The 15,372-nt window shown below is 37.4% G+C and overlaps 1 protein-coding gene across 1 annotated transcript in view; it reads right to left on the bottom strand.

The window, feature by feature from the left end:
- Positions 1-15,372, bottom strand: part of LOC126251861 (cytochrome P450 4g15-like) — a 162,715-nt gene that overhangs the window by 17,288 nt on the left and 130,055 nt on the right. Inside the window, exon 11 of the mRNA XM_049952546.1 lies at positions 11,556-11,724. Coding sequence (XP_049808503.1) covers positions 11,556-11,724 — 169 coding nt within the window. The remainder of the gene's footprint in view (positions 1-11,555; positions 11,725-15,372) is intronic.

Raw genomic sequence — 15,372 nt, 5'->3', positions numbered from 1 at the left:
TTCTTTTTGTGCCCTGAAATGAGGAATGTCCTACACAATATCCTCACCACACATCCCAAAGTGGTATTCTGCCCCCTCTCACCGAACCTACACAATATCCTCAGCCATCTCTACATAACCCCTACTCCCAACCACTTGCCTCATAACTCATGTACCTAATAGACCTAGATGTAAGACCTGTCCATACATCCTTCCACTGCTACCTACTCTAGTCAGGTCACAAGTATCACCCATCCCATCAAAGGCAGGGCTACCTGCGAAACCAGTAATGTGATCTACAAGCTAAGCCGAGGCCACTGTGCTACAACCAGCTGCTGAGCATGCTGCCCAGCATGACATTCGTCATTACAACAACTGCTTCACAGCTTCTGCTATCTACGTCCTTCCCACCAACACCAGCTTTTCTGAATTGCACAGGTGGGAACTCTCCCTACAATATATTCTACATTCCTGTAACCTCCTGGCCTCAACCTTTGTTGGTCATTATCCTTTACCTGTCTACACCCTTCCTTGTTCCCATTACAGTACTACACAGCCATATATTCCACCAACGCACCCACAGTATTTTTACTTCTCTCCTTCTCTGCTTCCCCCCCCCCCCTCCCCCCCCCCCCCACCCAACTCCCCCTGCCCTCCATATAGTCTACAAACTGTACCTAGCAGCTGTATCCTCTCTCCACCTTGTCCCTGTATGCTCCCACAAGCAGCACTATACCATCTCCCACTCAAACCCACTCTCCCTCCCTCTCCCCACCCCAGCTACTCCCGCTACTCAGCCCAGACTGCATCTCTCATCATATGCTCATGTGCAGTCACTCGAAGTCTGTCCAGGGTATACAGAGACAGTGGTCATGTGTGTGTGAGCTTCGTTTGTGTGTGCGTGTGTGTGTGTGTGTGTTTTTTGTCTATTTCTGAAGAAGGCCTTCTAGCCAAAAACGTATGTGTTTAGTAGTATTTTTGTTGTGCCTGTCTGTGATTCAAAATCTCCGCTATATGGTGAGTAGCAGTCTTTCCTTTTCATAATACTGTCCGTATTCCATCCTGGATTTCCCATTGTTCAAAGTGTATGAAAATTATTTTTGTGTCTTGTGTCATGCTTACAGATGGTTCACAGTTTCAAGAAAGTCAGGGATGGTCAGGGATACTTAGGGAATAGTCAAGAAAATTATGAGTCAGTAAAAATAGGTGTTCATTTTTTAAAAAAAAAGTCGGAGAATGTTTTAAGTTTGGTTGTTCCTGTGGTTTAAATTAAGGTATGGTTAAGAACTGTTAATAAATCCACCAGTACTGTACAAGCTAAGCACAAAGTCATTCCCTGACAATGAAAGTTTATTTCTAAGGAACTATGCTAGATGCAGCAATGCAGTTTACTCCAAATGGCAGTTTAACTCAAAGTTTTTATGGATTCATTTCCACAAGTGTTTTGTTTGTTGCCTGTAGAAATTCTAGACAATACTCAATTTCTCTCCACATCTTTGCCAATATCTCTTCCATCACTATCTCTGCAACATATTGTATTAGTGTCTTAAGAGTATGGAGATCAGTAACTGGTGAAATGAAGATCCAAAAAGTCAAGATAGGTTATTTATGGAGAATGCGGTGGCTGTGATGATGGACCATCTCTATTGATCCATCTGCCAGGAAATGTTTCAGCCAAGAAATGCAAACAAATTAAACACAGTGTGATGATGCCCTATCTTGCTGCAACAGTACCCATCGTAACAAAAGACACAGAAAAGAAATCACATGCTGCCAGAGCACATGTAGAATTTTATCCGTAATAACTTCATGAATTAAGGAACCATTTAAGAAAACAGACATAAACATGTGGAAGTGTATCCATACAAAAACTTTATGAATTAATTAATAGCTGTATCTAGCATAGTCCCTTACATCTTTTTTATTTAATCTGGGAAAGACTTTTGCTTGCCCTGTAATATGCTCCATCCTGATAATCAAGCATACTATTCTAAAATGACAAATGTACAGTTCCTAATATTTTTTCTATGTGTACATTATTAAAATATTTTCAACAAAAACTCTTCTTGACACTTGATACTTTATAAAATCAACCATCGATTTGTTGCCAGGTAAGTGAAAGGACCTACGAATCTACAAGCTTACTGCAATATATGCATAAATTTTTTTGGTTTATCCAACAGTATTGTCAGGGCCCAATACGTCAATCAAAAAGAAAAGGTCAGATGAGTTTTTAAAAATAAAAGTGGATCAAATTTTGTCTAAAAACTTTTTTGTGCATCTGAAAGTGTCCCAAGAGCATATGTTGCCAGCACAAGTAAGGCAAAAATCAAATCACCCAGTCAATTTCAAGTAGTTACAAACCTGAGACTGTTAGTGTGTCAATACTTATGAATACTTTGAAAGTCTTCACATCATTAGGTCAATGAAAAATTACTATTTACACCTTTTATGAGAAGGACAGAGTGCTACTCATCTTAAAGATGACACTTTGAATTGCACAATGGCACAATGAAAAGACTGTTACACTCTAAACTTTCTGCCAAAGCCTTCTCCGCAAAAGAAAGGGAAAAAACACACACATTCACACAAGTAGGCACACCTCACTCACACATGACCCCCATCTTTGGCTGCTCTTGCAACGTTGTTAGAGGTAGTGTTCAATAGTAGTGAGATCACAGACATGAGGGACGTTGGTGTGCAGCGAAGTGATGTAGGGACCCAGGTAGTAGAAGGGTGTGGATGGTGGATGGTGATGAAGGAAGTGGTTGATATCCTTGATGTGGGAGGCTAGATTTTGGGCAATTTGTTGGAGATGTTGGTACGTGAGGGCTGAAATTCTTTCAATAGGGTCACAAAAACCAGCTTCGATGGTGCAGCCAGGATTGTTGGGTTTGTAGATTTTGGGGAGTATGTAGAAGATGGTGTGTGGGGTGTCTTGGGGATGAGGAGAGAAATGGATTCAGGGAAGAGGTTCTGAGGAGTACCTAAGGGAGGCTATGTTGTACTTCTGGGATGGGAGTTTACAGGTGGAGGATTCAGAAAGCTGGCAAAGGCCTTCCACAAGATAGTCAATACAGTTCATAACAACAATGATGGAACCTTGTCTGCAGGTAGGATGATTTAATGATGATCTAGCTTGAGGCTGTGTATAGCTGTCCTTTCTTCTGCTGAAAGTTTGTTGTCCTTATGATCAGCTGACAGGAACTCCATTGCTCAGTATGATAGGAACTATCACCCAGGTGCACTCTGTAAACAGCTTTCCTGTCCCATATCCCCCCCCCTCCCCCCAAATCCTCCCACCGTCCCCCCCCCCCCCCAAAAATGGGCAACAAGGAAACATCCCCTTTATCACCTAATACCACATTGGACTGGAACTACCGAACCACAGCCTTTGTAAGGGATTGATTATCTGTCATCATGCCCTGAAATAAGAGACATTCTACCAAAGATCCTTCCCACCCATCCTAAAGTGGTGTTCCATTACCCATCCTATCTTCACAACATCGTATTTCATCCTTATGCCACACCCAACCTCAGCACATTACCACAGGGATCATGTTGTTGTTGTTGTGGTCTTCAGTCCTGAGACTGGTTTGATGCAGCTCTCCATGCTACTCTATCCTGTGCAAGCTTCTTCATCTCCCAGTACCTACTGCAACCTACATCCTTCTGAATCTGCTTAGTGTATTCATCTCTTGGTCTCCCTCTACGATTTTTACCTTCCACACTGCCCTCCAATGCTAAATTTGTGATCCCTTGATGCCTCAAAACATGTCCTACCTACCGATCCCTTCTTCTAGTCAAGTTGTGCCACAAACTTCTCTTCTCCCCAATCCTATTCAATACTTCCTCATTAGTTACGTGATCTACCCACCTTATCTTCAGCATTCTTCTGTAGCACCACATTTCGAAAGCTTCTATTCTCTTCTTGCCCACACTAGTTATCGTCCATGTTTCACTTCCATACATGGCTACACTCCATACAAATACTTTCAGAAACGACTTCCTGGCACTTAAATCAATACTCGATGTTAACAAATTTCTCTTCTTCAAAAACGCTTTCCTTGCCATTGCCAGTCTACATTTGATATCCTCTCCACTTCGACCATCATCAGTTATTTTGCTCCCCAAATAGCAAAACTCCTTTACTACTTTAAGTGTCTCATTTCCACAGGGATCATATCCCTGTGGAAGATCCAGGTGCAAGACCTGCCCAACCCACCCACCTATTCCAGTCCTCCTATTCCAGTTCTTTCACAAGCTTATCTTACTCTATCAGATGCCAGGCCATCTGCAAAAGTAGTCTTGTCATATATTAGCTCTACTGCAATCACTATACAGCTTCTTACATTTGTGTGTCAACTGACCATCTGTCCACGAGGATGAATTCCCACTGCCAAACTGTGGCCAAGAGCAAAATGGACCATCCTGTGGCACAACCTGCAGCTGAATATAACATATTGATTTCAATGGCTGCTTCACAACCTGGGCTGTCTGGATTCTGGATCCTCCCCTCTACCACCAGCTTTTCTGAACTGTGCTGGTGGAAGTTATCATTAAAACACATTAGCTGCCCCTGAAATTATCCTGGCCTCAACCTTCAATAACCTATTGTCCCCACACTTTCCAATCAACAGTCTCCATCCCCTCTGTTCTACAACCTCCTTTCAATTCATGCCCCCTCATCCTCATTATGCTTGGTCTCTGTCAACACACTCACCAGCATTTTCCTCCACTTTTCCACTCTTCATTTGCCCCTCCCCCACAACCTCCTGTCCAAATACTGCCCATGGCAGTCTTTTCCTACTGTCTCCAGTCCCTGTATTCTCATCAGACAGCACTCTTCTCCCGCCCCCCCCCCACCCCCTTCCCCCTATCTCTGCTGCCCTTTCCCTGCCCCACTGACTATTGCTGCTTTCATTCAATGTAACATTTGCAGTCCAGCTAGAGCAATTGGAGATGGCAGTCATGTATTCGTGAGATGTGTCTGAATGTATGTGTGTGTTCCTTTCTTTTCTGAACAAGTTTGGCAGAAAGTTTAGAGTGTAACAGTAGTCTTTTGATTGTGCCTGTCTGCAACTTGAAGTGTCATTTTTATGGTGAGCAGCAATCTATCCCTTTCATAAAAGTTGTAAAAAGCAATTTTTCATTGAACTCATGATGGGGAGAGTTTCAAACTGATATCTGCAGGCAACTTGGGTACTACTAACTTCAAAACGGGTGCAACAAAGTGCAAATATATCACGGACTAAGATATTACTCCCTATTATTCTGATGAACTTAAAAAAATAAGCTATGCTAGCATAATGACTATGTGCTGTGTTTTGATGAGTCATTAAATAAAATTGTACAGAGGAAAGATAAATAACATTTGTGAAGCTTTTTGATGTCAATAGAAGTAGAGTTTGTACAAAGCATTTTAACAACGTTTTTCATTTTTAGGCAGAGCTAGTGCTATTTGATAATTTATTGAGAAATCTGACCATTATATACAAAACATTCTTTAAATTTTCATGGACAGACTTAATATCAGTTTTAGTTTTTTGAGAAAATTAGAAGAGAAGACAGTAGAAGAGAATCCTGATCAGAAAAAGCTCATAACATTGTAGGTTGTGTGCTACATGTTGTTAATGGAGGGATAAAGTACACTCTTCAAGCTGTAAAGTAGGATACAGTTGACTTTTTGGGAAACGCGTATTATATTTTCAGTGATTCTCTTGCCCATCATGTGGAATATACTGAACAAACTGGACCAATGTCTCCATTGAAACACAGTACTACTTGTTGGATGGAAGATGTGTCATGTGTTTGTATGATCTTGGCAATTTTTGATTATAGTGGACTTTTTATTGATGTCAAAGGACATTTGCTTTAAATAGACTGGTATTTTTCAAAACTACTTCTGTAGAATGTTAAGCATTTTTAAGAAAAACAGTTGTAAGATGATTCTTAATTTCTTTAATGCCTAATCAATCAATTCTGGGACTGCCAGCCCCATCTTCACATGTACCTACCGGTATTCACATAGCAAAATTTTCCAATTAATTACATTACATCAATGCATACACAACATTACACCATTTTCTGGTGTGTAGATCAGAGTGGTCAAATTACACTAATCTAAGTAACTGAAAAGTTATTAGAAAAGTGCCCAGTCAAGCACAAAAGTGTTCAAGATTTATTGTTATTGGAGCCTAATATATTACTTAACCCAGCAATGCAAAGGAAAACTAGAATCATTTTACACTGTTAATAGGATCTCTGACATCATCACATGAGAATGCAACACATGAGAGCAGGTTTCCAATAAATAAAAATTTACTTGTCAAAAAGCAACATGAACAATGTTTAATTCATCTACAGTTACATACATACTCTGCAAGCTAGTGTATGATGTATGGCAGAGGTTACCACGTACCACTATTAGTCAAATCTTTTCCTATTCCTCTCACAAATGGAGTGAGGGAGAAACAGCTGTGTTTATAATAAAACTGTGTATAGACCAAAACCAGTAGTCTGATGACATAAAAATTTGTGACCATAGATGTAAAATAAAGGAAATTTATTCTATTTCTGGGTTAGTGTTCAATTTGAAACCATGTCAGATCTTGTGGAACTGTGTATATGCTTCTGTACGAGCCTTAATTTCTCTTACCTTGTCTTCAAGTTTTTACGTGAAGTGTAGATTGATGACAGTAAAATTGTTCTGCCATCAGCTTCAAATGCATGTTCTCTAAATTTTTCTCAATAGAATTTTATGACAAGAATGTTGTCTTCCCTCCAGGAATTCCCATTTGAGTTCATAAAGCATCTCCATATTACTTGCATATTGATCAAACCTACAAGTAAACGTAGCAGCCTGCCTTTGAATTGCTTTGCTGTCTTGCTTTAATTCAAGAAACTAGGGTTTCCAAACAGTTGAGCAGTACTCAAGAACGGATTGAACTAGTGTTCTGTAAATGGTCTTCTTTATAAATGAGCTACACTTTCCTAAACTTCTCCCAACAAATCAAAGCTGACTGTCCGCCTTCCCCACTACCATCCTTACATGCTTGTTCCATTTCATATTACTTTGCAACATTATGCCTAAATATTTAATTGATGTAACTGTGTCAAGTAGCACACCAATAATATTGTATTTGAACATAATCAGATTATTTTCCTTACTCATTTGTGTAAACTAAGATTTTTTTTCACCAAACTAAAATTCTGTCCAAGCCATCCTTTACCCTCCTACAGTCACACAAGAATGACACTTTCCTGTATACACAGTGTCATCATAAAACAGTCACAGATTTCTGGTCATCCTGACATCAGATTGTTTATGCATATAGAGAACAAGAGTGGCCCTATCACACTTCCCTAGGTCATACCTGACAATACTCTTGTCTCTGACGAAAGCTTACCATCCGGGACATTACTTAAGTACTTTTCCACAGCTCACATATTTGGGAACCTATTTCATAAGCTGAGACCTTTGTTAAGAGTCTGCAATGGGGCACTGTGTCAAACATGTCCCAGAAATCTAGGACTATAGTATCTGCTTGTTGCCTTCCATCTATTGTCCACAGGATACTGAATGAGAAAAGGAAAAGCTGAATTTTGCAAAGTAATGCTTTCTGTCTCAAGGAAATGTATTATATTTGAACTTTGAATATGTTCAAGAATTTTGCAGCATACTGATGTTAAAGATATGTGTCTGAAATTTTGTGGGTTTGTTTTTTACACCCTTCTTATATACAGCAGCCTCCTGTGCTTTTCTCCCATCACTTGGGACTTTGTGCTGAGTGAGAGACATGCAATAAATGCAAGTTAAGTATGGCTCCAATTTGTAGCAACTTAGGGCATTTACCACATGAAACAAAGATTAAAGCATTGCACAACTCTGAAGACCCCTTACTCAAAACAGTAGCGAAAGCAATAAGATTCCATCAGATCATTCAGAATATACTAATTACATGGCCATGGTTGACCAGTCTTACAGTGCTACCAATTTACATTTCAAATCATATGTGAGTCACCATGACTGACTTAATGCTTTATGTTTATGACATAGTCATGACTTCCTTTGGATTTCCAAAGTAAGATTTGGTATGTCATGATTTATATCACTTGACTGAGAAAATTCATATGTGGAAAACATGAGAGAACAGCAAGAAATAGTCTCATACAATTAATGCAAAACAAATTTTTACTTTTGGTGTGTAAACATTGAACCTTCAAAATAACTGCTCAGTAAAATCAGTGTTGATAGTGCATCAGAAAATCTTATTAAAAATACCCAGATACATCACTCAGCTGTTTCTGTTCCCCTTGTAATGTAACGGACTACTGAAACTACCGATACCACCGGCAGGCGAGGTGTGCAGTGCCGTCAATCAACTTGAAGGAGCAAGTGAACTTTAACTATGTAAACATAAAGTGAAATATTATTATTTTGTTACAAAACTCTTAATATGACAACAATAATGAGGTATATTGCCACAGAACTATATTATAAATACTTTTCATTTTTCATACTTTGTTTTTCATATATGTATATGTGCGATGTGTAAAATATTGACGTACAACCAAGGTTGGCAGAACTGCACAGTTTGTAACCCCTGTGAACAGGAGCCGGTTGTTGGCAGGTGTAGAGACAATGGGCAGTTGGTGTTGAGACGTCTTGTAATACGCATGCTTTGAGTAGGTCAAGGATAGAGGGAACGAAATGATGTATTGGAAAAGCTGTTACATTGAAAATTATTGAATATCATCATGATCAGCATTTATAAAATAAAAGTTGGAAGTTTAACTATGTGTCAGTTCTTATGCAGCAAAATACACACCCTGGACCTCAAATTGATTTAACAAACAGCAGATGGCGAGATTCATCACTGGACGATGAGCGTGCAACAATGACCAATAAAGGTAAGAAAATTATATTACTCTAAATTCAAATTGTGATGATACCTATCTTTCTCCATGTCTTCAACCATGTATGTACTCTGTTGTTAGAGTGAACAGCGTGACGGGGACTGGTGGTCGACTAGGCACACCAGGGAGACCACACAGGTTTAAAATGAAAATTTGTAGCTTAATATATTGCTACTGATAATAATTAATATTTGTCCCCTGGAGAAAGAGGTGCATTACACCCTGAATACCCACAAATGACATTGACATACAATAAAACTGTTCAGTGATATCAGTGATGATAGTACCTCACAAACTGTTGTTGAAGATACTCTGATACTCAGTGCAGTGGCTACTGTGTCACTAAGCACCAACAAATGATGGTCAACATTCAACAAATTCTCACCATTTGGGGAAGCTCATAATTATCATGGAGAACCATGCAAAAGTGATAGTATCTTGTATTAATAAGATGACAATTGTAAAGGCAACAGATTTTATTAAGCCTCAGGCTTCCTTATCAGAAGTTAGCTCAGTTGTAAGCTCTACAGAAATAAATGAATTATCTTCAGTGCTCTGTTTGATGGATCTAATGATATGTACAGTAATGAAATCTTCATAGCCTGCTGAGAGATAAGGAATAACTGAGGAAACTGATTCATACTAATATTATTTTTGTCAACATTTTGCATCACCATAAATCGAGATCTTGGTCTTGCATGAATAGAGAAATCAGTTCAGCTAGTGAATTGTTTTCAAAATAATCAAATATTTCAAAATTGTAAATGTTGTGGGTGTTAGTGATATCAGTCACAGGTTCCATTCAGGCACATGAGCTCTCTTTAAATGGTCTTGAGAAGCAACTAACTAGAAGTTACTCAAAGAAATAAGGAAACCTTATGCTTCCACTATAAGCAAGACAATATTACAGCTCTTTTTTAGTATAGATAGTCCATAAAAAGACCATTGTACAGAAATGTCTTCCTGGTATAACAACTACTGTAAAAATGAACAGAAAAGGCCATTTCATGTGATGCATTTACATCTACAGTGCTTAAGAAATAAATTGCACGTGTTGTAAACATTCATAGATGAAGATAGTCCACATGTTTTAGTAATTCTGAACATGCCCTAAAGTGGGTTGAAAAAATTTATTTTAAATTAGATGGATACTCTTTAGTGAGTAGTTACTGTAAGCAGCATCAGAAAGAGGGTTTGTAGCTCTTTACGTTAGTCACTAATGCCTTAAAGTAAAATAACTGTTAATTGAACAGTAGTGTAGAGTAGGTTTACTTGAATTAACTGGCATTGTGATATGTTATGAAGACTTTACAACAACACAATGAAGCACAAAGAGGTGGATACCTGTAGCCACTGTAATTCCACTCTTATTATTATTATTGTCAGGAGATTGGTTGCATAAATGTGGATGCTCCAGCAGAGATGAAGCCTAACCAATAACAACATAATCCTACTCATGGTAGCTTGTGTTTGGAAGTCTGTGTGGTTGTGTGTATGAACATGTGTACCTCCAAATGGAAGAAGAGCAGAGAGCTCAAAAGGTAGTGAACACTCTTTTCTGTTATGTGTGTTTATGCACAACACATCAGTCTATTTTAGATGACTGGTTGCCTTTTCCTTATTTTACATCTTGTTCTATCCAGAACTTTCCATTACTGTTATAGCTCATTAATTGTATTATCAAAGAAGTCACATTTCCCAGTGCACTGTAAAGGATCATTGTCAGGCCAATATACAAAAATATGATCAAGATTTTTGAGTCAGCCATGCTGGAACAGCATAGTGCCTTCTTTCACTAAAGACAATCTCCTTGCAGAAACCCAACACAGATTCAAAAAAGTTTCAACACAACAACAGCTGTCACAGAACTTTTTCACAAAAACTGCAGCTACAGAGCTGATGGGAGGAATCCTGTGGGTGTTTTTTTCTTTTTTCTTTTCTTACAAAGATATTCAATCTCATTAACCATACACTGCTCTTACAGAAACTGAGAGCATTTAATATCAGACATGAATCTCAGGAACTCTTGTCTATGTGGCTGAAAAACTGTAAACTATTTGCAACTGTAAATTATCAAACTGGGGCAAGAAAATTCAACATTCAGTCAGTGATATACAGTGATGCAGGGCATGCCATAAAGTCAATACCTGGACCATATTTTTCTTGCATATGTAAATGATATTATACAATCTTCTATTTTCAGTATAATAACTTATGATGATGGCATCTCTCTGCTCTTTTATGGTGATAATGAGAGGGGGATAACAGATTTTTGCAACACAAGGAATGTTTGAAGCGACAAAACATTTTAATAACAAGGGCCTGAAAATCAATATCAACAAATCACAGTTATTGTCCAACACAAGTTTTATATAGAACAGTTTCTATGCTTATTAGCATATGACCAGGATTACTAGCATATAGTACTATACAGTCCTGTGATATGATCTTTGGGGGCAATGGAGCTACGGTCAAAAAGTATTTGTTTTACAGATGTAAGAAGTATGAGTATTATGTCAATTTGATAACAGAACATCTTGCAGAAGCCTCTTCAAGGAAATAGGGTTTTTAAATTAATAAGAATAGAAACTGTTAACTCCCTATTCATTTTGTACTACTAAGCTTCAGATTTCATTAGGAGATTTCATTTAACTTACCTAACTGGACATCTTCCTTCAGCTGCCTAGCAATAATGGGCACTGGAGGATATAATCTAATTGTTTCCAGAATTACTCTTTCCAAGTATTTCATTTCTAAGGTATCTGCAAATGTTGCTGGCCTGTCAGAGTCTCCAAATATTTGATATAATTCATCCATGACTTTTTGCTGTAAAAGATGATAAAAATAATAAATTTGTGTTTAGATCCATGTGTTTAAAAACTTCTATTAGAGTCATAAATATAATGTAGCAAGTTTTTTTCTTTTTTTGAGGTCCAAGAAAATGTTCCATCTTAGGCTTAAGTACTTCATTTATACATACTACATGAAATTTTTAATCAGATGATAATTTGTGTACCAGATATTTATTAACTGCATTTGCTGTTTGTGAATTTGTGACAGAAGTAAAAGAATCATTCATCAGAAAGATAAAGGTGTAGAAGAAAGAGTACAAACTATATTGAAATAAGAATTGGATAGAAATACTATTTTGGGTGATATGCAGTCATCCTAAATAGTAATCCCCTGTCACCCACATTTCTGTTGAATTTTACTATCATCTGCCATAGAAGAAAATAGGATTCAAATTGCTACCTAACTACCTTCCAATTTTTCTCTCTGAAATTCCTATATAAATGTTATGATGGAAGGTCTAATAACATAGTCTATCATTAAAATAAAGCAATAAATGCTGAAGCATTTTTGCAAGTAAATTAAAAGCCTCTTATAATTATTTCATGATCTTGAGCTGAAAACTTTAAATCCCTGTTACCAGTTGTTCTCAGTTTGGTAACAATGCTAGTTGTGAACAGGCATAGAATATTATAGCATGTGGATAACTGTTATTATTTGGCAATTAAAAATGTGCTAATTTGAGCAAGTAGTAGTAGAGAAACAATACTGTAGCATTTTTGAAAATAAGTATATCTTAGCTAATCACATAACATATTTATTTGTAATCCATTTTATACACAAATATTCTTACTTCAACTTTTTTTGTAATGATTGTTATCAAAAGTGGTGCTTCATAATGGCAAAAAGATGTGTGTTTTGCTGGCACTTCATGTAAAATTCCAAAAAATGTGGCTTATGTATGAAAATATATGCAGCAGTTCCTTTTGCTTTAGTTTTTAATAAATACTTCATTAACTGACATTGACCTGCAGAATTACTAGCATACAGTATGATACAGTCCTGTGATATGATATCTGGGGGCAATGGAGCTAAGATCTGTTTTACAGAAGTAAGAAGTATTACGTCAATACGACAATAGAACGTCTTGCAGAAGCCTCTTCATGGACCTAGTGTTTCTTACACTTATGTGCCAATACACTTATGGTCTAATGATATTTCTGGTTATTAAGGATACAATGAGGACAAAGTGTGAAATAAACAACCCCAGTATGATACTAGAAGTGAAAATAATTTCCATATAGGTTACATATCACAATCTAGATGTTAGAATGGAGTTTTATATTCTGATGCAAAAGACTACAACTTGACTCATTCCACATTGCTAAAGACTTTGTTTGAAAATGAAATTTACAGAACATGCTGTGTGAAAGAATGAAATAAATGGAGTTTACAGAACATGGTGCGTGAAAGAATGGAGTGACTGAATACATAGTAGATTATGACTAATGATAGTGTTAATACAGTTTCTTATAAAGTTAGTTTAAGTAAAACTCTACTATACAGTAGAAATTTCAGTTGAAAACGTTTCTTAGATGCATGTTGTTATACCACTGGGAAGTACTATTTCTGAATGATTGTAGGGACATCCTCTATGGAATTTTGCAGAACTGGAGACTAACAATAACAATATGGAACTTAATATTAACAAATGATGCTGGCGTACCTCAGAATAGTGGGCACATGTTTTGAAGCCTTAATCCAGCCCCCTGCTTTAATTTTTAACACAGTCAGTTTAAGTGCACTGCCACTGAGAAATTTTATATTTAGATCCAGGCCATATTATATCAGCAGGCCTACTGCTGTGTATTGCACTGTACTGTATTCTTTATTAGTTATATTTGTACAGCAAGTACATTATAATATTGGACAGGTCAAATTTTTATGTCATAACATATAAATTCTAAAGTTACGACAGTAATCAAATGTACTTAAACATCACAGTGCCTGCAAAAAGTTCTCAACAGATTTACACGTGCTGTCTCAAACATAAAGCAGAGATTAAGTCCAACTCATTCACTTAAGGCAGCCAATGAAATCAGCTGCCTCAAGTCAGACTATATGTGTAATCTGGCAGCACTGTAGGATGTGGATGTCTGTGGAGAAAGTGTTGTCTTTCTCACGTGTTGCTACAGTGCTGTATCAGCTCATGGTCTAGTGGTAAGCTTCCATACATGTAGAACTAATGTCATGAGTTCAAGTCCATTCCTTCCTCTATTTTTTAAACTGCATTCTGGATGTCTGCTAAAGTTATCCGTGTGGTTTAACCACAAAAGTAAATTCACTGCACATTCTAACCCACCAGTAACAGTACAAATTTCCAGAAACAGTTCCAAAAAACAGATCTTGGCTGGATCAAGATCAGGACAGATTATACTTGAGAGTTTCCTCCCCCCCCCCCCCCCCCCCCCAGCGGCCACATGTTACTGGCTACCAGCCACACTTGACGTGCTGCCTGACATAATGCACCATCTGACCAGTTGAATGTAGTGCAGTGCTATGAATGTATTTACCAATTGTCATTTTATTATTTGAAGTTTTAGCATTTATCTTTTACCTATGTATTGAATTTTGCGTAGTTGAAACTTATGAACATTGTTCAAGCATTGTAAAACAGTCCCAACTGGAGAAAGTTCTAACGTTTCCAACATATTGTCTGTTTTGTGTTTAATAGTGCGATGAAGGCAAGTTGAAATCTTTTTAATGTGTGTGGTATGAGTGATTTTGGGCAAAACACATCAGAAAAGGATTTTCTTGTTTCAAGCAGGACTTTTCTGGTATGGATGATTTTCCACATTCAGGAAGTTTTGATAATTGACACATGTGATGAACAGTGACCATTTAACCCCTAGTGAGGCACTGAATACATGATCATTCTCTCATGGGTGCAGTAAGGGTAAGACAGAAAGAAACAGGTTTCCCACAAAATAAATGATGAGAGAGATTGTAATTTACTCATACGATAACCTTCTTGCAGTCTATAACTTAAATTTTCAACTCACTGACACTTATTATGCACAAATTGTTCAGAATAGACTCTACTTCATCAAAATGGCAAGTGTGTGTCTGTTGTCAAATACATGAATCAGAGTGTAGCACCTATTTATTCAAATAACTATTTTCTCAGTATCTTTCAAAATAGTAGAAGCAGGATTGCAGCAAGCTAATTACTTAACTAACTGTAACATATAGGACCTTTATAGTGATTGTCATTGCAGTTGCATAGCAGATGGTAATACTTGTTAAACAGTTATCTGCAGAAATAATGCAATTAGCACAAGAATCTGATTTTTGTTGGTTCTAATTAGACCATGAAGTACTCCTACACCAAACTTAGAAAGCAAATTTTGCATGATGATTAAATGGTTGCAGTTTGTCACATATGTCAGTTGTCAAGGCTTTCTGAATATGGAAAATCATTCATACTAGAACATTCTTTCTTGAAACAAGAAGATCCTTTTCTGATGTGTTTGCCCAAAGGCACACACCCCACACAGAATACAAAGGCTGTGAGCTGCCCTCACTGCCGTAACCATCCTATCAAATGCAAAGCGATCATTACATCACTAATGTTAGACCGTTCTCCATTTGGGACACTATTTTATGATGCTTGAAAAAAGTACA

The sequence above is a fragment of the Schistocerca nitens genome, chromosome 4 (genome assembly GCF_023898315.1).
Source record: "Schistocerca nitens isolate TAMUIC-IGC-003100 chromosome 4, iqSchNite1.1, whole genome shotgun sequence".
Taxonomy (NCBI): Eukaryota; Metazoa; Arthropoda; class Insecta; order Orthoptera; family Acrididae; genus Schistocerca; species Schistocerca nitens.
This window is presented reverse-complemented; position numbering and strand designations above follow the sequence as displayed.